The 25,078-nt window shown below is 41.9% G+C and overlaps 1 protein-coding gene across 1 annotated transcript in view; it reads left to right on the forward strand.

Annotated features, from left to right (window-relative positions):
- Positions 1-25,078, forward strand: part of fhod3b (formin homology 2 domain containing 3b) — an 89,684-nt gene that overhangs the window by 32,289 nt on the left and 32,317 nt on the right. Inside the window, 2 exon segments of the mRNA XM_029452117.1 lie at positions 16,661-16,728; positions 17,929-18,034. Of these exon segments, the coding sequence (XP_029307977.1) occupies positions 16,661-16,728; positions 17,929-18,034 (174 nt within the window).

Here is a 25,078-nt window from a genome sequence, read left to right on the forward strand (position 1 = left end):
GCTCTCCCGCAATGCAAACACAAAGTGTTCACTCTGCTGCAATTATACACATTTTGACATGGACAGCAGGGGAGACAGTTCTCTTTATATTTATGTGAACACTTGTTTCAGGGAAAGTCTAAGATATAGAGACATGTTGTGGCTTCAAGTAGCTGTGTTAACATTAGGATGAAAGGGTAAAAAAACAAATTATCCAGGTCAAGGGTTAACCATGGAGATATGGTATTTAATGCGCAGTATGGTAGAAATGAAGTTTTAATACAGTGGTCTACAATCTTCCTGTTGATATCATTCAGACTGCTTGGAAAGAGGGGACACATGCAAGACAGCCTTATAGAATGAGTCTCTCAAATTAAAACCCAGCAGTCTGAGGAATGCTCCTGGAGCTTCTCCAGTTTCGGATCACATTTTAAGTCTGTGACCTTTGTAAACACGGCTATTCTTAACACCTGAATTGTTTCTAAATTAGATGATGTTGCAATTTGGTGGCTACGGAGCACATTAGGCCGGCATTAGATTACATTATCTGGTCTATGCTGGGCACCAAATCAAAAAGAATGGAACAACAATCCTGTCTGTCTCTGGATTAAACATATGGTGAGATTTGCCCTGGATGTCTCAATCAAAGCTATTTTAATCAATCCTTTAAAGTGTTTAGAAGATGTGGGGGGCCAAGAGTTTGCTGCCATGATTGGTAACAAATGACTTACTGTTGCATTGGGCTAGAGGCGGGGATTCCCCCTGTGGATCCTCAAACATAGTGTATTTTCTTAAAGGAGACAATTAGCTCTTGATGAGGCAGCCCAGCACTCGGAGCTGTTGATATCAGGAAGTCAAAGGTCACTGTTTGAAGCGGAAAAGCCAGTGGCATGGACCTGCTCCTCCAGTGGGAAAACATTACCAGCTCTCTTTCTTATATATGTGCTTGTTTAAATCGGTACCAGATGCTGATCGGTTGCTAACTGTTAATATATTGGTGACACATTCGGTTTATAGTTCAAATATCATTTTGACCTTTTTTCATTCACAAATCTTATGTTTTATGTATCAGTAAGTGGTGGTTTGTGGTTAAGAGTATTGACTTGTATTAGGACTTGAGACAATCATTGGGTGTTAATCAGTGGATATGAATTATTCATAGTTTGTTTTGATCTTCAGCTCTTAAAGTAAAAGTATGTAACATTGTTATGTACAAAATAGGCAATGCATTACTTTGGTCCAGACCAAAATATCTGAGCTAATAAAGGTTCAGGCTTAAAAAAAGACTTGTTCTGGCTGAGCTCAAGTCTCTCCGGCCGCTGACTGGGGCTGCCGAGTGCTGGCTCTGCCGACCTCTCTCCTCCCCGGCGGGCGGCTCTCCTGGCTGCGCCGCCCCCGGGAAAATAAGACGAATATGTGGGTCTTTTCTAGTTTCTGCTTTTTTTGGGGGTTTTCTTGAAATGTCTTGATAACTATCGAATGAATCGCCATGACATGTGGTATACTGTACATCCATGTCCCCCTCAGGCTGCATTGCATTGTCTTCGGTGATCTCTTAACCTTTCATCTACTGTACCGCCATCATCAAGTAAAATGCTTTAACTTGTCCAATACTTTTGGTTTGTAACCAAATAGAGAGAGCAGTTCAAACCCAGTTTACTTTCTCACCTCAGTACAGCTGGCCAATCACGCATGAAGTGGGTGTGAATGTCTGATCATCGGTTTCAGTAAATTACACAGCCCCGACTAATCCAACATTGTCAAGGTGTGTGGGGAGGGGCTTCCAAAGCTGTTGACCATCCAACAAGCACTTGATAGCGTATACTGTCCCCTTTAGTCTTGACCTGTCTTTGTTAATATATGTCTTTTTTAACAAAAACACACTACTACTGCGAAATCAAAACTAAAATGCTGTAACCCTGCATGGCTACACTATACTATTTTAATTATAAAATGATTTCTGGGGAAGCACACACACCACAGCTATAACTGCTAGCTGCCAACTTGTAAATCACAACTTTAACTACACTGAGATCTGAACATTTCACCAAGGAAAGTTACAAATATTTTTCACGCTTTCCTTTTTAAATGAGCTAGTCTACAGCTTGTGTAAGCTAGTAGTAATGTAGTGTTTCAAGTACAGTCATTAAACCCTCTCTCTGTCCAATCATGGAAAATGTAGAAAAGCGATAATAGGAGAAAAAAAATACAAATCAAATCCTCCCCACCCATGATCAAACATATCAACAACAGTCCACTTCAAGGAGACCAAATGAAATAGCACAGCCATTACCCTGACATTGTAAACAAACATGTCTGTTTCCCCCTCTGGATGCCATTAGGAATGTTTCAATGTTTGTTTTAGTCATTGAGCAAAATGTGTTCTTTCTTCCTCTTCATACTTCAATAGTATGCAAATTATAGCATTCATTTACAAGCCGCCATTGTTCTCAGTCCAAACACAGCTTGTGTTTGTAAGTCTGTAATTGTGTGGTATATTCTGCTCTGCTTATCTAACCTCCACTCTTTCTAATCATGTAATATTTAGAATATATAGAGGTTACGTTGTCCGCTGGTTAAATCCCGTGGCTTTTATAGAGAGTGCAAAGGCCGCTTTGAGGCCTTTATGGAATCCAGCTGGCTCGGTCCAGCATTTCCACATTTATCTGAAGCAGATCAGAGCCAAACGTGGTCCAGTCAGCCTTAAGAACAGCGAGGTTTTTTTTCAAGAACATGAACACATTTGTACAAATTACACACTCGGATCACAACGTTGTTTTCATTCCAGTGTCTATTGTTTACCTGCTCATATTAGTCTTGCATGGTGAGGGAGGTTCCTGGAATCTGCAATAAGACTAATTTTAAATCTCCTGAACGGTGAAATGTGATTTAAATCAGTGAAATTACACCATCCATTAAGCCTTTGATACTGCAGCTGTTAAATGTGACCAATGCTGTGCGCACACACACACACACACACACACACACACACACACACACACACACACACACACACACCCACGCACACACACACACACACACACACACACACACACCCACCCACGCACACACACACACACACACACACACACACACACACACACACACACACACACACAATCCTATTCTGACTCCACCTATGTTAAAGTACTCTCAAACACTCCTCAGCAGGTGTGGCAAAGTTTTACGAGAACCTCACCATCGCTCTGTAATGACCAACTTCTGTTCCTTCTTACCACAAAATATTACCTCGAATGTTGGTCAAATCTATTTTAGGACTATTATTTCTAACAGAAGAAATAAAAAAATTATAGATCTGCATTCCTACACTACATGGCACTTTCAGACTTGGACACTTTAGGCCTTTCTAAACTTTACTGCAGTCATCTTTGGTCCAACTGCACTACACATAAATGCACAAAGTAGCTGGAGAACATATTAGATGTCTCAAAACAGCTTGTAATGTCAAATGCATTCACTTACACACATCCATCTACACTATGAAATACAGTACAAGGCGTAGATGTGTTGATGAGTGCACATTTTTTGTCAAGTTCTTCCTGTCTTCTGCAGCAGCACTCCGGAGCTTTGAGCGTAACCACTACCAGGTGTTCTTAAAAAGGTTTTGGTGAAACTGGCACAGGGTCGAGACAGGGGGGAAGTTGGAGGGGTGCGAAAGAGGGCCGAGCACCAGAAGAATGGAGTTGCTTAATGTGAAAACATCAAACAAATCCGGTACCAGAGTGTTAGGCTAAGGTGTCTGAACGTGTTATAGTGCGATCATGCAGGGCTGTTGCATGTAGAAATCTTGCCTCACACAGAGCCAGAAAACATTATTGCATTTTTTCTTTGCCTTTTTTAGGAGGTGGAGGGTAGATGAACAGGCATATATATATATGTGGGTCGTGTGAAGTCATAAATATTATTTTCAAGATTTGGCTCTTAAATCTGGCTGATTTTACGGGTGAATCAAGATGAAAGACAAATGAGGAGAGTTTTAAGATTTACAATCCATCATGGTCTCTGTACAACAAGCCCAGTGGGGCAAAGAAAAAGAAAAAAGTTCTCCTCACTATGAAATCCACTGTTTTGAAAGGCATCAGGGCTACACCCTGCAATACACCCACAGCCTCATGCAAACCATACTGCAAAGGTATGTGTGGTCATGCACCGTGTAAGAGAGTCGAAACAAGACCGTTTTTGCTGCTTATCTGAGCCAAACTATTTTGTGTTATACAACTGTTGTTCAGTGAATTTGTTCTGGGAACAATCATCACTATATGTACACAACACAATGCAGCCAATTTAGGGAAATAGGAGAGTTTTGCAATATCTTAAACCTATTTGGCAGAGTTATGACAATAAACCTTCTTATTAATATCATACTAAATATAGCAGTAAGTTGCCAAAAGTAAACCTTACTTCACTATAAATTACAGCACTAAAGATATTGTATTTATTTTAGATTAATAAAAATACACAACAAAATGTACAGATTTTTCTATTTGTGTATCTGCAAACTGTAAAAATGCATATGCACAAATATTAGCAACTCACTATTTTGGGATTTACTTTATTTGGGGGGAGTGGGTGAAAATACCAACACCACAATGTCATCACATTGACCAAAATTATGCAAGAGCTTTTCTTTCACATTTGTGTCTCCATAGATATAGATCCATCCATGCGTAAACCTCACCCCCTGCTGCGCAGAGAGCAAGGTCCTTCTCTGTTCTCTGTCCCCCCCCCCCCCCCCCCGGCTTTATTACACTGGCCTCCCGTCTTGTTGGGACAGTTAAACCTGTTAACTCTACTTCTCATGCAAACCCAGTAAAGCTTGGAGAGAAAAAAAACAGACAGAGGCCTCTAGGGGTTAGGATGGTAAAGACACCCGGTTTAACAGATCAGTCATGAACTATAACCGAGGTAACTAAGTTGATGATACTTTCAAAGCTAGAATACATTTCATCTGCCATTTCTGTCGAGGTTTTATTGAATAATTTCTCTTTCATTTTATTTACTTCAACATGTCTCGTTCCCGGTCCCATATGTCAGTACTTTTCCTTGTAAAGACTGCCAGGAATCTCTTACCTCTATCATCCTGGGAGACACACAAACACTCACATGATGAAGCACTCTCTCAAACACACACACTTGGAAGTCCTGCAAAGAAAAATAATGGAGACTTGGTGCCAGTGGATAAAATACAGTAAGATAACAAACGGTTTATATCAGAGTGTCTCAGTAGTGTGAGCAAGGCTGTGTTAGCCATTTGTGTTGGAATCTAATCTAATATATCATTAGCTGGGGAATAAGAAGCCAAGCTAAACCTCTCATTCTGTGTCTTGTCGTGTTGGACAAAGTCAAATTCATGCAGTTACTAGCAGAGTGCATTAATCTGGAATTAGTCTTTGAATAACTCTCCCACTTGTTGGAGTAACGAGAGGTGCCATGTATCCACCCCATCCCTTTCCTACAGAATGAATGTTATGGAGACTCTCATCCCACGGCAAGTGGTTCCTCCCTAAATAATGTGAGTGTTGGGGCTGGGCACACCTCTTGTCATCCTCATACCACAAATATATTTTCATTACTTTAAGGTATGTTTTGTTGACATTGTTTTTTATAGCTTTGGATCATAATCTTGGCTATGTCTCTCCCCTTTTTCCATTGCACGGTCTGTGATATGATGGCTGGCTTTGGCTAAATAAGGTAAGAGAACACTTACCATTCTTTCTTGCCAAAAGACGACTGATCCTCTGAAGTGCTGCGAGCCAAAACGCCTTTTTATCCCATCAGAAATTGAGGGTGCTTTAGGTGTGCTAGCCTCTTTACCTTGACAGTGACACGCTATAGGGATGCATGACTGGCTCTTAATGGTGGTTCTCAAAAAATCTCTTAGTTTGATTTATATTGCCAGGGCATGTTTGCTGAAAGCCAGGTATGTCTCTCTTCAAAGTGGGCAGCAGATGCCAGAAAAGCAGACCTTCTCCCGTCTCACTTTTCATTGAGGGAGTAATTTCCCCCTTTTGTTTTGTATTGAAGATATGGGGCTTGTTTAATTTTCCAGGCAGGCTTATTTTCAAAATAGTCATTCTGGGAAGACATTGGTTAGGTTGTCAAACTGAGAAACTAATAGCTAAAGCACCAGCGCTCTGTCTATTGTTTTAAATGTAGCTATGATGTCCAATAGCAGATGGTTTTGCTGTTCTTTTTCAGTTCAAGTTTTCTCTTCATAACCAAGTGAAATGAGATTTGCTGGTTGTAGAAAATATGTCTATGACTCACAGTTAATTTAGGAAACTCATCACAGTTTAGAGACATTTACTCTAAACTGTTTTTCATCAACATAACTGCAGACTAAACCCACCAATATATGGTATGGTTAAATTAGCTCATTAAGAATTATACGTGGTAGATAAACCTCGGTTTCCTCCACACGGTTGAAGAGGCCTGTTGGGAAGAGTAGAAACCCTCACACTTGACGAATGATGAGGAAGAGGCCCAGCGTCTTGCAGAAAAATGTAGACAAAGAACCTATTGCAATACACTGGCCCATCTCTTGATGATTTTTCCTGGGTAACACAAGGTCACAAAGGGCACTCATATATATATGTATATATCAAAGAGGTATTATTGTGTTTTATCTCAAATGTGTGGAGTAGCTCTGTATCTCCTTCCATCATAATATGGATGAATGTCTGCTGTGTGTGCGAGTGTGTTAGAGTTTGATGGATTGGAGCCTTCCTCTCCCGAGACAGCCCCGGTGTGGTACAGGGATCCAGGGTGCTGCTTTACCGTATTTATTCAGACCAGTCCAAGTATGTCAGGAGTGCTATGTGGACCAGTGACACTGGAGAAAAATGACAGTTGACCCTGCTCAATAAGGTGAAAGGGAGGACGACATGCTTGACTATTTGAGATATCGCTTAATCTTTATTTGCACTGTACAGCAAAGAGACACAAGCATTGAAGCACATGTTGAGCAACAGTGCTTGTCTAATATCCACCAGCAGTCAGCGAAGAGGAGTTTAATCTAGGCCTACAAGAAAAAAACTAAACATTTTTATTATGCCCATAGGCGGTCGTTGACTGTACTCATTTGCCTTGCCAAGAAAATATTAAATCCTTATTTGCCAGCGCTAACATGAGTGAGACATTTCTGATATGATCCACAAGGAATAAAACGGCTAACACATCAGTCATTTGGCATTGTTAAGTAGGATTTTCAAGAGAGGGCAGTCGGTCATGTTGATTATGAATTTGTTCCAGTTGGGCAAACAGGCTGGCCCCGGAGGACAAAACATGTCTTTCAGTATTTTGAGTGTCTGTGCCAAACATGAATTACATTAATTTCTATGACACCTCACAATAAAGCAGTATCCAAACATAACACCTCCTCGACAACAGAGATAATTAACAATTCACATCAAAACTGTCTGATCCATAAGAAATCAGTCTTTCAAACTATTTGAATTGGAATGCAATTACATCTCATCTCATGTTTGATATTCACAATGTCAGATCTAAGTCTATCAAAAGCAAGAATATCATGCCTCTCTGGTTACAGTATGCTTTTCATATAAGTCCATTGTATCTGGCCTCTTGAGTTTTCAATAATAGTGCTGACTTGACCTTTCCCCGGGCTCTGCCACCTGTCAGCAGTCAGATCACTCTTCACACCCAGCCTGGCATAGCAAAGCCAGTAGCCAAGATGCAACCATCTGACATGACAGGGTACTCATGCAGCACCAGGATAGTCTCACACGTGTGTTCATATCTATTAAAGCTGGACAGCGTTTTGATAAAGCTCCTTCCTCATCGTCGTCCTTCATGGATTCCTTAGAAATCATATCACTATGACTAAGACTTTGAAGGCCAGATGCAAAAAGGGAAAGCTCACACACACTATAAAAGTGAACTCATGCGCTAGCTTGTTTGATGATTGTACTGTAGGTAACGTCTGTGCCAGTCTGATTGTGGATGTGCATGAAAGATAATGGCATGAAGTTCACACAGCCTAAAAATTAGTAGTGTTTGAAGATATTACAAAGTATGTGAAAGAAAGAGAGCTTGGTCTTTCTGTTGTTTTCTATCTTCATTGTCCATACTTGTACAATCCAGCTTGAGTTTTCCTGACTCTGTTCTTACAGGTTTTCAGTCCAGGCTTACTTTTTTTTTTTACTTTTACTTTTGACTGTTAAGCTAACTTCCATATGCTTTCAAATGTAGCAAACAGTGCATGTTCCCTCTGTAAGAATTTGATCATATGTGTAGTGCAACACATTTGATCTCCTTTTAGGCATTTATATATTGTATTTTGTCGCTCTTGAAAACCTGAAAACCATATATCTCCAAAAGGTCCATCTTTCATGGGCTTCAACAACAGCCCTGTTTTCAGCTTTGTAACATTGTCCAATGGGTGTTTGGATGGTGGATTGAACCTAAGAGGTAGGAGAAGTTTGATGTGTCGTAAAGGAACACTTAGTCTTTCAATTTATGTGAGAATTTCCAAAAACCCAAATTTGGAGCTAGTGGTTTTCACTGGACTTCTCTTCCTTGTTGAATGTGTTGTCAAGTGTCCATCTGTCTCTGACGGGTGGAAGTAATTACCTTGGGTCATTATGGGTTGGGAGCAGCACTGATGACAGGGGGCTGCTCGTATTAGACTGGATGTCAGGTTAACTAGATTGTGTCTTCACCTAAACTGCTGACAGACAGGTGCCAGAGGTCCTCTTCTTCCTCACTGAGGAGGAAACACAATTTACCCTGAAGAAATTGTATAATAAAAAAAAAGGAATTTGAGACTGCAATGGGTCCCATTCCACAAACCAGGTGCTTTTGACGGAAAAGAGTTTTAAATGGGAAAGCTGTTTTCCATCTCTTTTCCATTAAGTTCAGTGTGGCTAGTATGGAAATGAGATGGTGTACTGTCACAGATGTGTGTGTGTGCTTCCACGTGGGTCTGATTTCTATTCCTAGAGCAGAATCTGAAATAGATGTGGTCTCAGCACGACTGTGTTTATTGGACAGAGTTTGCACTGGTGCATTTCCCCACGTGCCAGGCTGTTAAGAATAGGAGGGAGCAGAGTAAGTCAGAGGCAGAGAGACCGCCAAGAAGAGTGAGAGAGGAAGAGGGGGATGAAGTGGGTTAGCCGAGAGTCACTGAGGTCATTGTTGAAATACTTTCCAACCCTACTTTAGGAAGGAAAATTTTACTTTTAAAATCTCAATTAATTACAGTACATGAAGTGAAACATTTTAGATTTTTGATTGTAGTCTTTTATAGAAAAAAAGATAAAAATGCCCAAATAAAAAGAATATTTCTCTTTAAGCATCTAGTCTTTTTTACTGCAGCAAAAAAATGCTGTTTGGGTTAGGCAGCTGCCTAGCAACACATGGGGAACGGCCCGGACCCAACCTCCTTCCAAACGTATTTACAGAAGTATTAGAAGAGCATTCGCCTGCAGAGTCACAGAAATAATACTAGTGCTACTTTATGGTGACTCGCTTTAACTGTGTTACAGCTGTCATTGTCACCCACAACTAGACCCACTTTAATTGTTGATCCCCTACTTTATATCTGTGTCAGGCTTTTGTCTGGTCTGCTGAATGAATACATGCCTTCACACTGCTCTCCGCTCCACTACCTATCTGTGTCAGTGGTGGCTAGTGTGGGGAAACCCTACTGAGGAGGTGAAAGGGGAGCAGTGGGCTACGAAAAAAACAGAGGGAAGAAAAAGGGGGTATTTACAGGGGGGGTGGTGGTATTGAGGGTCACCCCACCTGGTAGCTAAGGAATGACTCATTAGACAGGCAGGCACTAATGAAAGATTTGTCTGTCCTCACATTGGCCTTGCTGTCATGTCTCTCTCCTCGTCTGGAATTCTGCAGATTCCACCCTCGCTTCCCTCTACTGTTTCTCTTTGACAGAGTCAGATAGCATCTTGACGGCTGGTTAGTGTACAGTTTATTGAAGAGACTTAACAGGACATAATTAGCCTAGGATGCCCTTTAAATGCTCTGCAGAACATTTTCGACCTCAAGAATAATGAAAAGACGTATGTACCACGATTGTTAGTATTGCAGGGAAGGTGATTGGGCAAGTCACAGAAACAACCTTGCAATATATTTGACAGTGCTACACACAGGAAGGTTAATCATATAACTGCAGATACCTCGCATCCACTACACACTCCCTGCTTCCCGAGCTGCTCTCGTCTGGCCGTCGATTCAGGGTCCCAAAGGCCAGTCGGAACATATATAAGAAGTATTTGATTCCCTATGTCATACAGGCATTGAACACAGAAGGACTGCATCAGAGACACTTGTTATGTTATAAGATGTGCTCTTTTATCATTTCATAGCCTATTTGCTGCTACCTGCCCATTTGCACTATTGTGTATTTGTATGTTTATAATGGTGTGTTGTGTTATGTGTATTGTATGTACATTTGCTGTACTTAAGAGAAGCCAATGACACATTTCCAATGATGTGGAAAATAAAGTCCATCTATCTATGAGGCTACACAGTAGGACTCGGCTCCAAACTAACTACTACAATCTAAAAGACAAATGCCACTGCTGCCTTCCAGAAGAATTATGGTGACTGACAAAAACATAAACTTTCACTGAAAGTCTTGTGTAAACACATCAATAAAGACAACAATCCAATTTTCCCATTTCCATGCAGGGACAATGAATGCCGTTGAGCTCAGCGGGCCAGATTTTGTGTTTATTAGAACTAAGCTCTGGTATGCCTTGGTATCAAATGTCTCTGCCAGGATAGAGTGTCGCCGCCCAGAAACCCGATCTCCTCACTGCTCCCATGAGATTTTGGACACCGCGCTCGCCGCGTGATGTGCAGAAGAAGTCCAGGTACAACATCTGTGAAGGAAATCGAATCAAAATAAATCAGCGTGGTTTATTTACATGTTGCTGACACCGTTATTAACATAGTTGCAATAATGTGTGTTCCTATAAATACCTTATATAGAAATTATCTATATTATTGATAGCAAAACACACAAAGGTAGCACACATTTGACTTGACATTTTTACAGTCCTGTACTGTCTGTTAACTCTTTTCTCATCACTAGATTAAGCCCAGATTTATTAGTTTTTTTGATGATTTTGATCTTGTCCCATACTTTAGCTGTGTGTCTGCTTAGAGACTTTCACGCCCTGTGGGTCCATCCTGGCCTTCCTGGGAGGCCTGCTCCCAATGACAAGAGGCTTCTGTAGTCTGTGTGGCCCGACTAATCTAAACCATCATCTCCATATGTCTTCCATCACAACTTCCAAAGCATTTGAATATACTCCAGGCAACAGGAAGAAATTAATTAATGTCCTTATTCCTCGGTGCACTTTGTAAACTGCCTGTGTACAGTGTGTGCAGTGCATGTTCATGTACACTTACTCACATGTTGTCCTTTTGGTTGCAATCGAAACCCAAACACGTTCAAAGTTGCCTCATTCTTACCTACATTCCCACTTAATGATTTCCACCTGAGTGCTAAAATCTGCTTTTATTGACCAATCATTCACCTTATGTTTTTGTTCAGTGAGAAAGGGGATAAAAAAAGAAACCCAAGTCCACAAAGTAGCATGTCACAAGCCAATGCACATGTTGGGAGGTCTTCCACCTTAATTACTTTTGTTTTCTCTTTATAAATGTTGGAACAGGAGGTTTCTCTTACAGAGTGAGAAAGGAGAAAAGGAAAGAATGAGAAGTAAGCACTGTCAATGTTGTTGTGCTGCTGTGTTTCGTGACTGCAGAGGGCCATTATGCATACTGTAAACTCAAGGGCTTCTCATGAAAATACCAGGGGACGAAAATGAAAAATAAGTCCCTTTATCCTTACATATGGCAGTCAGTGATGTGGCGGTTCTGGCCCACACGAGACTGTGGTCTCCCAGATGGCTACAGTTTGCCTGAGCTCAGTCTGACCGCCGTCACCTCTCACAGAGTCTGTGGCCTTTACTGACCAGTGGAACGGCCTCTCTGAGACAGGGCTAAATGCAGACATGGGCAGGGCGCTGGCTTGGGACTGAAGTCCACTCTTAAGGTCCAGAGCTTTGCAGCACACACTGACCCTTATTCCTGCAAGGCAACACAAAAACACATCAAGCCCAGAATCCACCTGTACTCTCCAAAGTTTCCTCCTGGGAGGAAAGTGAATCATCACTCCCCATGTTACTCTAAGTTGAGCTTTGACGTGCTTACGTGAGAGGAAAGGGGGTTATCGGTGGTGTCATGACCAGAATAAAAACTTTGGCAGGTCAAATGTTGGGATACTGTACTGTACTGTAAGCTAGCTCGTCCAAGGAAACTCTCAATGTTTTTGTTTTTTACTTAAGTTCGATTTGTAGTTGCAACTGCAGGGGTGTAGGGGTTGGTTAAGTAGGTGATGAGGGTTTTTCACCGTTTCTTCCCAGCTTGGTAGCAAATGTTCCATGGCCTCATACCATACTGTATTCTTTTCAACCATCTCTGCATCCCACATGAAAGCTTTTGATTTGATTGTGCATTGTAAGACGGTTGGACAATAATGATACGATGCTCTGGATCCACTCTTGAAAGCAAACACAGTTTAATTTACAGCGATGTGTATGAGGTTGTCCTGCCCAGTGGGGTCTTTGTGGGTTTCCTGGCTGTGCTTTGGATGTGGTTTATGTGTTTTGCCTGCGGCGTGAAGCATGAGCGGCGGTAGTCATCCTTTTCATTTTATGGCCCTTTCTGGAAACAAAGGCGTGTGAACAGATGATGAGCATGTTAGATGTGCTTGCAGATGGAAAATGAAAACGGTTAATTGCTTTATTGGTAAACAAATATAATTTCTTCAATTGATTTGTAAGCTGTTCAGCAGTTGAGTGGTGGAGAGGGTATTTTGCTGAGATTGGCATGCAGAGATAAATATTAAAGTGACCCATGACTCACACGAAACAGCATTAGTCAAATGTGCTGGCACTGACACAGAGGATCAGAAAGTGTCCAAAGCATCTCAAGACAAGATTTGTTTCCTAAAAGTTGTCTTCTCAGCAGTAGCACAACCATCCACTAAGTCCTGGCCTGTCTGAATGTACCAGGCCCCACATCAGCTTCTCTCTTCGCTCTTCTACTCCGGGTAGTTGAGCACATTCCTGATGATTATAGAAATTCCTCTACTACCTTTATGATTGTTATAATTACGAGACCATTACGTCCCGGTAGCTATGCGAGCTGAGAACGTTTTACTGTGCATTGCAATTTAACAGGCGAAAACAGCTGCTGCCTGTGGTACATTAATGTGAGGCATCAAAAACAACACTTTCACTCTGTTGAATCATTTCCCTGTCAGGTTCTTGTCGGTAAAAGCCGGAGGGGAATGTAAAGATGACAGGAAAAATGGGCCCCTTGTCCTCAGCTGCACTCGTGCTTTTTCTTTTTCTTTCTTTTTTAAAGCATGTCTTGTTTTGTGGTCTGAAGAGTAATTGGCAACATGGTTAGATGGCTCTTCAGTGTGAAGGGTATATTGTATTCATCTTAAGGTCAGGCTGTGGAGAGCTACAAGTGCCCAGAATGTTTTGCTGTGCCGAAACTACGTGTTATCTGTCATATCTTACCTTGTTCTTTTAGCCCTAGGTATGCCTCCGCTCAATAACACATCCATGACATATGTAGTGAGCTATTGGGTTTGAAGTTTCAGGGTTTCAGGTGAATAGAGACCACAAGAGTTGGGGTTCACAAACATTTCCTCTGAATACATGTGTGCCTTGGTTCTTTTCCCAAAGAGGGACATGCAGAGGGCCCATACCTTTGGGTTCATATCTCTGCCAAATGGTATGGAACTAATCTCCACTGAACTATTTCTCATTAGAGATGGGCCTCTGGGAGGTGCATTGGTGTGTGGACTGTGCACAGAGACAGGGAAGGAACTGTCTGTTCTTGCAGATGGGCTTCATTTAGTGTTGAGCAGGAATAACCTTCTGACAGTTGTATTGGGGTGAATGGCAGTGGAACTCTGCATGGAAGAATTTCTCTACCATGCTGTTGCTGATTGATTGACACACACGCACACACACACACGCACACACGCACACACAAGACATGCTCCTGGGATTCATTCAAAGCCTGTGGCAGCCCAGGTGCTGATGCATCATTGCTGTAGTGCTGTGCTGTGATCTTTGCATCACTGATTGTTCAGCAGTGCTGAGTGTAATTTATCTGTTGACTGATTAACATTCAATGTCCGTGAGGAAGTGCTGTTCCGACTTTGAGAAGAAAAAGAGCACGCTGATTCAAGCCTTGGTTTGAAGTAGGACCACAAATCAAGTTTGCTTTGTATGGTGAAGGTGTGATGAGTAACCCAGAGTATCTTCCTCTGGCTTTCCGCTCCAGTGATCACAGAGCTTGTCTGTTAAGAGATCCCTAATCTAAACTCTGAGTCATCTTCCTGAGGTACAGGGCAATGGATGTGGCCCTACCTTGACCTGCAGGGCAGGGTGCAATAGTTAAAAAGCTTTGGCTGCTTTTCACATGATGGAGAATCAACCACAGACTTGAGCTCAAACTAAACATATACATCTGTATTAAATATCAAAAGATTTCAAAGCAAATTAATTCACAATACACAATGATGGTGATTATAAAATGGAATCAGAAGTTTACAAAAGGCGTGAATAAAACAAAAGAAAGATGCGACTACAAATGTATGCGTTAGTGTTAAGTGGAGATTTAAAAGATGATGCTGACTTGGCAGCCCTGAGATGCTCCGGCTGGGAGTCCTCGGGGATGTTGCCAGTGACTGCTGGGACTCTACCATAAAAGACCAATACTCTTCTGCTCATCATGCATCTGAGCCATGTAGGGCACTGAGCGCACAAAACATTTAAAGCTCGCCTGCAATCTTACCAAATACCATTAGAGTCATAAATTAGAAGCAATACATCTTCTGAGGACGAGGAACTCTGCTGGAACTGGACTCTGAGGTGTTTATTTCCGCTATGCAACCTCATCAAATGGGAGCATATGGCCCAGTCCCAGGTCGTCTGCATTACACATGCATCTCCAATGTCTTTTCTGTCTGAAGTAGAGTGGATTACACCATTAATAAATGTGTGTAATAAGTGGACAACCTTACCTTGTGATGACATGTCCTGGAACATGGCAGCACGTTTTTACCCCCGAAGGAAATGCAGAAATGTTTGACTCGTATTTAGTATTATTAGGATAGATTGAAAGATAGTTATTTACTGAGTTTTCTTTGATAACCAGCATGATGATTCTATGTGTGCTGTGGAAATGCCTGTGTGTCATTGGAAAGGCACCCAAAGACATCGGACCACAAGCACTCACTCTGTATGGTCCAGTGTCTACAAGTAGCCTGTGTTTTGCCCAGAGAACTGGCAACACACACCTTGTCCCTGTCTCTCATCAGCTGAAGGGACGACGATGAATAGAGGCCTGATACTCTGAATCACAAGCGTTTGCACTCGTGGGTGTGCTTCTCACACTGTTTGTGAAGACAAGGACGCATGTGCACTAGTTATTTGTGTGTGTTTATGTTTATGAGGGGTACATCTGTTGTGTCTGCTTATTGGCTTCTCTCAATTGCATGTTTGGGGTATTCGAGCTCTAACTAAAACGCACTCATGCACCAACAGTGATAAATCCTGCCCGTCCGGTCAGAACTGCAACAACTGCAGTGGTGCAACAAACAGACTAGAGCCACATTGCAAAGTGCCTTATGTAGGGGGAGAGAGAGAGAAAGAGAGAGAGAGAGAGAGAGAGAGAGAGAGAGAGAGAGAGAGATCGTGAGAGAGAAAATGCTGCTTCGTTTGTGTACATGCCAGTCTCCTGTCAGATCTTTGCTGACTAAGACATACCAGCATGCCTTAAAGCAAGAATGTATGCGTCAAAGGCAGACAGAAAGGACATTTTGCATCCTGATAAGAAATGTAAAGAAAATGCTGAGAGAGAAGCAGACAGAGAGAGCACTGAACTGCACTGGGCTGGATTGTACTGTGCTGTACTGTATGCTGCTGTATCTGCAGCAGTAAGAGGCCGGTTTTGCTGAGTCAGAGAGAGTTCACACAGCAGTGATGAGCTCAACGCTGCCACTCCCTGGCAGAATCTGCAGACTGCACACAGGGTGAAGGATTGTCAAAGTAGTTGCCGGAGATGTTCGCCTCCATCACAAGCATCTGTCATCCATCACATCTCTACTTTAGTGCTCTGTGGTGTTTCCATAACTCATTAATGGGTGTATTGTTTCTTAGCCATTGTGGTGGCTATTGGCTTAAGTTTCTGCCTTGACTTTGTATTATGGTAAGCTACAGATATGGCTTTGTCAGCAGGAAACATCCACTGTTCACTAACTCTCCACAGATGTGCTCTGAGTTGCTCCTACTGTTCTTTTGCTCTCACTATTCCTCTTGAAGGCCATTTTTCACATTTAGCTACTCAGGATAATTGCTGCCAATGATGTGTGCATGACGCGGACACAAGGAAGTGATTTTGAAGGAATAATTTGTAGTTCATGGTGGAAGAATTATGTGTGATGCAAGTGATACCCTAAGATACTAGTAAATGGTGAATTGTCAATTTTTGTTTATTCACTTTTTGTATGGCAACATCATAGAAAGATACCACGTGTTTGACTGTCAGCTGATTTTTCCACTCTTTTCCTTTTCTCTCATAGAAAAACTCTACAACTCAACTGGACGGGAGCTACGGAGAGCCCTCTTTTCCCTCAAGCAGATTTTTCAGGTAATTATTTTTGTCTTTCAGCTTTTGCTGAATCCTTGAGAAATATCTGTTTGAATCCCCAGCTCACAATATCTAGTGAATTTCACTGTGTTTTGTGTTTTTTATGCTCTCATAGCCATTCTCCAAAAATGCGGTATTTGCCAGCATGTGAAGTTCATATCTGCCGTGCTCTGGGGGCTTTGAATGTTCCTATGCATGCACACACTTTACCATGCAAGAACTTTATGTAACTCATGCATCAGTGCACACTCACTCACACTTGGACACAGCATTGTTTTCTTGAGGCAGAGTTGTGCTGCTGAGAGTCTGCCTTCGTGGCAGCTGTGGAGTGTTCAGGTCTGGTCATACTTCACACACTGGGTTGGGCTGGGCTGGCCTGGCGGGCAGTTGGCCATAGAGGGGGAGGGTGAACCAACAGTTAGATGGAAAAGAGAGCAACAGAAGTTGATGCAGGCCCAGAATAGATTAGAATACCTCACTTTTTACACTATGAGTGGCTTTGTGGGGTTTCCGTTGTCGAGAATATCGATTATTCTTGTTGCGGACTAAAATATTCACCTGGCCTGATATCAGTATTACATCTCTACGTTAGATAACAGAGTCTCAGATTACAGGTGTGAGAGATGCAGGTGGTTTTGTCATCGAGGCCAAAACAAGAGGCATTAGCACACAGACTGCATTGCTCATTGCACTTGCAGTAGCTGTAACTGAATGCAAACAATAGTTTATTAATACATTTATTCAGCAGAGGATGTTGTGCTTAAGCGCAAAGAAGAACCTGTTCTCTCCACTTATTGTTTTGTTTTTAAGCAATATAAATGTTTTGTCTTGCTGCATCCTATTTGCTGCTTGAAGCATGCAAAGTATTTGACATACATGTAATTTGTGAACATTAAGGTCAGCATCAATCATCATTCAAAGTTCCTGCAGTTGTTGGGGGGGGGGGGGGGGTAGATTGATTTTTATCTCATAAAACTTTAAGTAATTGGAAAGAGTTGTGTGAGCTATTAAGCAACAGGTTCCATATCATTATATATCTGCATGCTCATTCTTAGCATAAGAGTTGCAACAAACATTCATGCATCCAAAGATTTACATCTGTGAGGACAGTTGGTGGAATTAAATCCATCAAATGTTGCTCAGTTTTTGATGTATGACAGCTCTTAAATATTCTTCTCTTTCTCCTTCACCTCTTTCCAGGATGACAAGGACCTGGTGCACGAGTTTGTGTTGGCAGAAGGACTGACGTGTTTGATAAAAGTGGGCGCCGAAGCCGACCAGAACTACCAGAATTACATCCTCAGGGGTACGTCCACTGCAAAACAGCACAGCTTCTCACCAATAAACAGTTTCCTTTCTCACACCTCAATTTACAACACATGCTAATCGAGGATGTTATCAATCAGTCCTGTAACACTTTTCTTTCCATAAACCTATCCAGAACCACATGTGTTTACATCCACCATGTAAATTGATGATTGCGCTTGATGACCTTCTCACACTCACACACCTAAGGCGTATAAACAAACTCAAATGTGTGCCACAGATAATGTGGAAGTTAGGCCAAGTGTAGCAGCCGGTTAATTTATCAGTCCCATGTCGGTAAGGTGAAAGATCATGATGTGTTAAGGTCAGGAAGGGGCAAGAAGGGGCACATGCAGCGTGTTCGGGATACCAGAGGTCCAAGGGATTCATAGCACTCGCTGCAAGGTCACTACTATTTAACAACCTGCTGTGAGGGGGCAGGTCACACATGCTTAATTGGCTAATAAAAGTTCTGGCAGGATATTGCAGATCATAAAACTAAATTCACCTCCTCCGTTTTTTTTTTTTTTCTTTCTTTAATTTTAATTTTTCCTCATGTGTTGCCTCATCTTTTTGAGAAAATGTGTTGCACTTCTGTGTTGCACTTCCTAGCCCAGTACGTCATTAGTTAATAGTTTGTTTTATGTGCAGTACAAACTATAAATGTAGACACGAACACACGAGCTTGGACCCAGCTTTGGTGGTAAAAGGTTGCATTTAAAACTCCAGTTGCACAGTCCAGACACCTCTTTTTTATTTCTTCATTAATCCTTGCTAAAAGAAGCCACAGTGTACTTGACCCTCATAATTTGGGGTGCAAATGTCCATCAGATGTTGCCCCTCTCATGTTCATTTAATTAGATGCTGTGTGTTTGTAGATGCTTGCTCTCTAATTTTACAACCTGCTTTTAGTTGACCTTTTCTGTTATTGAAAAGAAATCAAAGAGCAGAGGGCGGATGTCCGTGACAACGTACTGATGTTGCCCCCTGGGCAAGTTATAAACATGAACATGACCCCCGCTAAGGCTACCTCTGCAGGCTCTGATGTGTAATGTTTCATCTGAACTTGGTCCCTGACTCAGACAGATAAATCACACGGGGTAAATGGCCAAAACATGGCAGAGGATGAGAATGACAGGCTTTTGGAAACTTCAGAGTTGACCACATGTAAGACTTGTTAGTGTCATTGACATGTGAATGATGAGACCGCTTCTCATTTCTTTTCACTCTCTCTTTCACTCCTCAATTGTGCTGTCCTTTTCTTTCCCTTTACCTCCCACAGAACTTTGGATAAAACATCTGTGTCAGAGCTTTTCTGTGGGACTCTCTCTATTCTTTCATGTGCTAATTTATCGCTTGATCTCTACAGACTCCGCAGTTTCCCCTCATGTATCTTTACATCACCATGAGAAACTAAACCAACTACCACTCTCCCAAAAGCCCTTTTAACCTGTTGCAACTCCTGACCAGATGAGGAAATGTGGAGTGTAGCAGATCGCGCTCCCTCGTGAGCCATGTGTTGCAGAACACAGCTCGAGCATGTGCTGGAACGCAGATGCATAGGTCAGAAATGCAGATGGATCTGGTTGCTTTACTGTCGATGACTTCCAAGAGGAGCTATGTCATATGTCATAAGGATTCCCAGGAGGCCAGTAAATTAGATGCCTGAAATTTTAACACATGCAGAGAAGGAACCAACAACAGTAATTGTTTTGGTATCAAACATTGATCACTTCTAATGTGGGTTTTTTTACTGTAATGTCTTTTAAGTTGAGGCTAGTAAAAGGGGGGGGAAAAATAAGAAGATGTTGGAATGCAGCCTTGAACCCATCTGTCTGGTGTGAATTAAAAACCTCCCGACTAAACAATCTTGCTCTCTACCATGAATAGAAATCAATCTTATGGTTCTTTTGTAGATGAAAAAAGGCCCAGTCACACGTGCGCACCAGTCTGCATTCAGTTTACAAGAACAGGTTCCCAGCCTTATTTCTCTGGAACATTGCCGTCATTGTAAATGGTGGTTCCTGCAGCTCTCCCAGCAATCTACACCATCTCACTTTTTTATTTTTCCTCACTCCGTCTTCTCAAAGCCCTGGAGGTGTCTGTGGCCCGTTAGTGCTCCCTCAGTGATGTGGGTATTTTCTGGGTCTGGCCCCTCTCCGGGCCCCTCACACCTGGCTCGGAGGGCTTCCAGACCTGGACTCAGCTCCTTGGAGGCGTGCGTTTTTGGCCCAGGGGAAAGCTTGTACGCCTTTATCACCCCATCAGTGGGAAGGGGTGTGAGGTCACTTTTTCAGAGGTGCCTATGCCATCTGGCCCTCCTGTAAGCCTTACACTCTGGTGAAGGGTTGCAAACACACAGGGGCCAAAAAGGTAACGAATTAGGGATTTCCATTCTTCATTTTTTTTTTTAAATAAGCATTCACATGTTGTTCGTTTCAGAAGTGAACACAGAAGTTATGTTCAATTTAACACAGAACATCTATGTTCATGTAGATTCTTTCTCAAACAGTTGTTGAAATCATAAATCTTTAGTTGATGAAGTGAAAAGCCGAACAAAAGCTTTCATACTGAATGTTTTTGGAGTTAAGAATGTTGTTTCTCAAAACGGCAGCGGTCTCAACGGGTAACATGTTATTTCAAAATGTATTTATTACCATTTATTTATCCATTTTAAGCTGCTCTCAAAGTCTTTGACCCTCAATCTTCAACTCAGCATTTGAAAACAGATTTCTTTTGAGTCAAAATGTTTAAGAAAATTTCTTTTCAGCCATGCCAGCCCTAAAATGAAAGCAGATTGTGCAAAAGGTCAAAGAAGCATCTGCACTAAGCTCAAACTTTTTCACTGTGGTAAGAAAAAGATCCCTGCCTTACTTTTTATCATGAGCAAAACAGGCAGACGAGGAGAAAGAACAAATAACAAGGTTTTTTCCTGGGTCATTGTTCCTCTTGTAGTATTTACAGAAACAGCACTAACAAAAGTAACAACTGTGTTTTAATTGGTAACTGTAAAATGTGAGCAGCAGAGCGAGGGCAGCTTAAAGACAAACCAATAACAGCCAACTTGAAGCAATTATTCCCTGTTTTGAAATGTTCACTGTTGACATTCATCACCACAATAAGAAATGTTTTTAGCAACACTTTCTCTATTTGCGCTTCTTAAAGGCCATACCGTTTCTGTCTGCACAATGTTGCTTACAAAACACCAGCCGTCTTTAAGTCTCGGTGGAATCGAATTGGAAGTGAAGTTTAAGTTTTTGATCAATAGGAATGTAGAGAAACAATCTTTTATTTTTTTTACACCTTTCCAAGCAGTTTTGGATACATTTTAATACATAACATAAATAACCTTCATACCCAGAAGGCCATATCTCATCCCATGTATTATATTGTATATACATAGGCTTACATGCTATAAGTCATATATGTGAATTTATAGCTTCCACACAAATGGGAGTTGTGCTGTGAAAGGTCCAAAAGTATTACTGTTTCAAATAAATCATGCCCATATTTCATTTTTTGCTTTGATGTCCTTATTTCTTCCTATTGCTTTCTCTCTCTCTCTCTCTCTCTCTCTCTCTCTCTCTCTCTCTCTCTCTCTCTCTCTCTCTCTCTCTCTCTCTCTCTCTCTTGCTACCATTTTGAGATCTTCTGTTTTTGATGACACGGCAGTTACGATGCCAAAAGTTAAAGCACCTTGACTTCCTTGTTTCCAGAGGGAGCTGCTCAGAGGGCGTCAGTGGGAAAGGGAGATGTGCTCTAGTCAAGTGTTTCATTGCCTCTTAAACTGTCTGGGACCTGGAACACTGCTCCCAATACAGCGCTCAGGCCAGCTTTTAGTGTCACACACAGCAGCAACTTTAGTGGGCAGCAGGCTTTTTCACAAGTGCACCTGAAATAAAGACCCCTTTTGTCTAAATGGTTATTGGTCTCTGTAGTGTTCTCAGTGTGGTGGCATTACATTTGATATGTGGCAGATCAGCAAGGCAGAACATCCAGTGACGCGTCTGTGTGGACGACTTGCGTGCCAAAAGTGTGTCACTGTAAACAAACACAAAAGCTGCTTATTTCTCTTATATACTTTGTTTAATAAGGAGTTCAAATCAGTGAAACCAGCTGATCTTGTGTTTGGTTTTATACCTCTACACCTTTATATATTATATTAAGTTGATATCTTTATAACTATGTAAGAAACTACTGTCACTACTACTCAGATCTTTGTTTTAAAAGTATTTTTTCTTCTATATACTGTTCCTTAATGGAATCAGGATCTTTGTTTTTGTCTTTTACTCCGACCCAAGTTCTTAAAATATTTAACAGAGCGTAACTGAATTCTCCCCTCGCTGTTTTGACCATTTTGTTGAGCATTAAGTGAAAACCCAGGCACAGTTGGGTTAACAGCGATGTTGGAAGCTCTTGTTGGAAACAGTGTGTATTGTGTTGTCTGGCTGTGTTATAGGTCGTCTGTTCTAGAAGGGGGAGACCTTTACTGTGGCCCATCGTCTGGATAAACATTTCCATTCTGTCTGGGCTGTGTTTTAGAGGCTTCGTGCGAATGTATCAATGTATGTAGGCTGGTTATTATAGGTGTGATCATTTCCTTGTTTGAGTGATCTAGGGTAAAAGGACATTTGAGATGGAAAACACAGAAAGTGCTGACACACATATGTGGACAGGCCCTGTGTTTGGTGTGAGAAGGAGATCTCCAGGAATGCCCTCATCGTACCGATCGAAACCTTAACTCCTGGTTTGTAATGAGATCCCATGGGAAAACGTGATCACATGCGTGTTTTCCATTCTCAGAGCCAGCCACTGCTCCTGCTGTCCCTTTGTGCAATGCTTTTCAATCTGATGACACACACACACACACACAGCACGCACACACACACACACACACACACACACACACGCACACACACACACACACACACACATACATATTCTTGATACAACTCTGATGCTTTAAAATGGTAATTAATTCACATTCGCTTTAATATGTAGGTTATGAATTTAAAGGTGATTCAACAGTTTTGGGTTTATTTAGTTTACTCCTTTATACAAACATCTACACTAAAAAAAATCCCCCAAATTGTTTCATTGTTTAATAATAATTATAATAATACATTTTATTTATAGGCGCACTTTTCATTTGCGTAAACAAAACTCAAAGTGCTACAGAGTAAAAAAGATGAGCAAAATATACATAAAAAATAAAATAAAAATAAAAAAACATTTGATAGACAGACAAGACAACACTTTAAAATGGTTAAAGTCTAGCAAAATTCTCTGTTAAAAAGATGCGTTTTTAGGCCTGTTTTAAAAGCATCCACAGTCTCTGCCGCCTCAGATGTTCAGGGAGAGCATTCCACAGTCTGGGAGCGGCGGAGCAGAAGGCGCGATCTCCCATGGTTTTGAGCTTGGTCCTGGGGGGAAGGAGGAGGTTAGCCTTTACAGAACGAAGGTTTCTTGTGGAGGTTTGTGGGGTGAGCAGTTCTCTCAGGTAGGATGCAGCTTTTCCGCGAATGCACTGATGGGTGTAAAGGGAGATTTTATAATCAATCCTGAGTGAGACCGGGAGCCAGTGTAGTGATTTGAGGATGGGTGTGATGTGTTCGTACTTTCGCACTCTCATCAGGATCCTAGCAGCGCTGTTCTGGATGTATTGCAGCTTCTGGATGTTTTTGCTAGGAATCCCGATGAGAAGTGCGTTACAGTAGTCAAGTCTGGAGGAGACAAAGGCAGACAAGCTTTTCAGCATCTGACAGAGAGAGTGTGGGGCGGAGTTTGGCAATATGTTTGAGATGGTAGAAGGAGTTCTTGCATGTTTGTCTGATGTGGGCCTCAAAGGTCAGGTGAGGATCCATTTTAACACCCTGATTGGTGACTGTTGATGAGAGGGAATGTTCTGACCGGAGAAGGTGATGCAGGTTATGGAGGAGGACTGGACCTGATGTGGGGTGCCAACTAGAAGGGCTTCGGTTTTAGTGCTGTTTAATTGGAGGAAATTGTGCTTCATCTACGCCTCTATCTCCTCCAGGCAGGTGGTTAATGTGGATGATGGCAGAGCTGCAGAGGGGGTTGGGTTTAGTTCTGATGTAGAGTTGTGTGTCATCAGCATAGCAATGGAACGATATTCCATGCCGGTTGATGACACGACTAAGGGGGGGGACATGTAGATGGTGAAAAGAGTGGGGCCCAGGACAGATCCTTGAGGGACACCACAGGTGACAGAGTGTGTTTGTGATTTTGACACTCCCAAGGGGACATGCTCAGTCCTCCCAGTGAGATATGAGGTGAACCAGTTTAGGGCCGAGTGAGAGAGTCCGATTGTGGAGTGAAGACGGTTGAGGAGGATGTCATGATCAACGGTATCAAATGCTGCAGTTAGATCAAGGAGGATGAGGAGAGATGGAGATCCGGCGTCAGCTGTCATCAGCAGATCGTTGGTGACCCTAACCAGGTCAGTTTCTGTACTGTGGCCAGGGCAAAAACCAGACTGGAATTTTTCAAAGAGGTTATTGAAGTTGAGATGGTCCTGCATCTGAGTGGCAACAGCACCTTGGATAGAAATGGCAGGTTCGAGATGGGTCTGTAGTTGGCAAGGACATCTGGGTCTAAGGTGGGTTTTTTGAGGAGTGGTTTGATGACAGCAGTTTTTAAAGGGGATGGAACATGACCAGACTGGAGGTAGAGGTTTATCACTGTAGCTATCAGGGGACTTATGGCACAAATGTTGGATTTGACCAGGTCTGTGGGAAAGGGGTCCAGGGCACAGGTACAAGGTTTTTGTCTTTATATATTTTCATAGATAATTCTTTACCTGTCTGAGACTCCTCTCTTTTGAGATAACAGAAAAATAGCTTCATTTTGGTTGGAGGAAATTTATGAAACGCGGGCTACATATGGTTTGAGCGTACAACATCTCAACTCTATTGTTCCACGGGCACCAGTTTGTCTTTGCCTCCAGCATGGCCTCTCTCTGTTAAATTAAATCAGCATCTTTAAAACGGACAAACAAACACTACTGTATACTCCATGAACTGTA

The sequence above is a fragment of the Cottoperca gobio genome, chromosome 16, assembly GCF_900634415.1.
Source record: "Cottoperca gobio chromosome 16, fCotGob3.1, whole genome shotgun sequence".
NCBI classification, from domain to species: domain Eukaryota; kingdom Metazoa; phylum Chordata; class Actinopteri; order Perciformes; family Bovichtidae; genus Cottoperca; species Cottoperca gobio.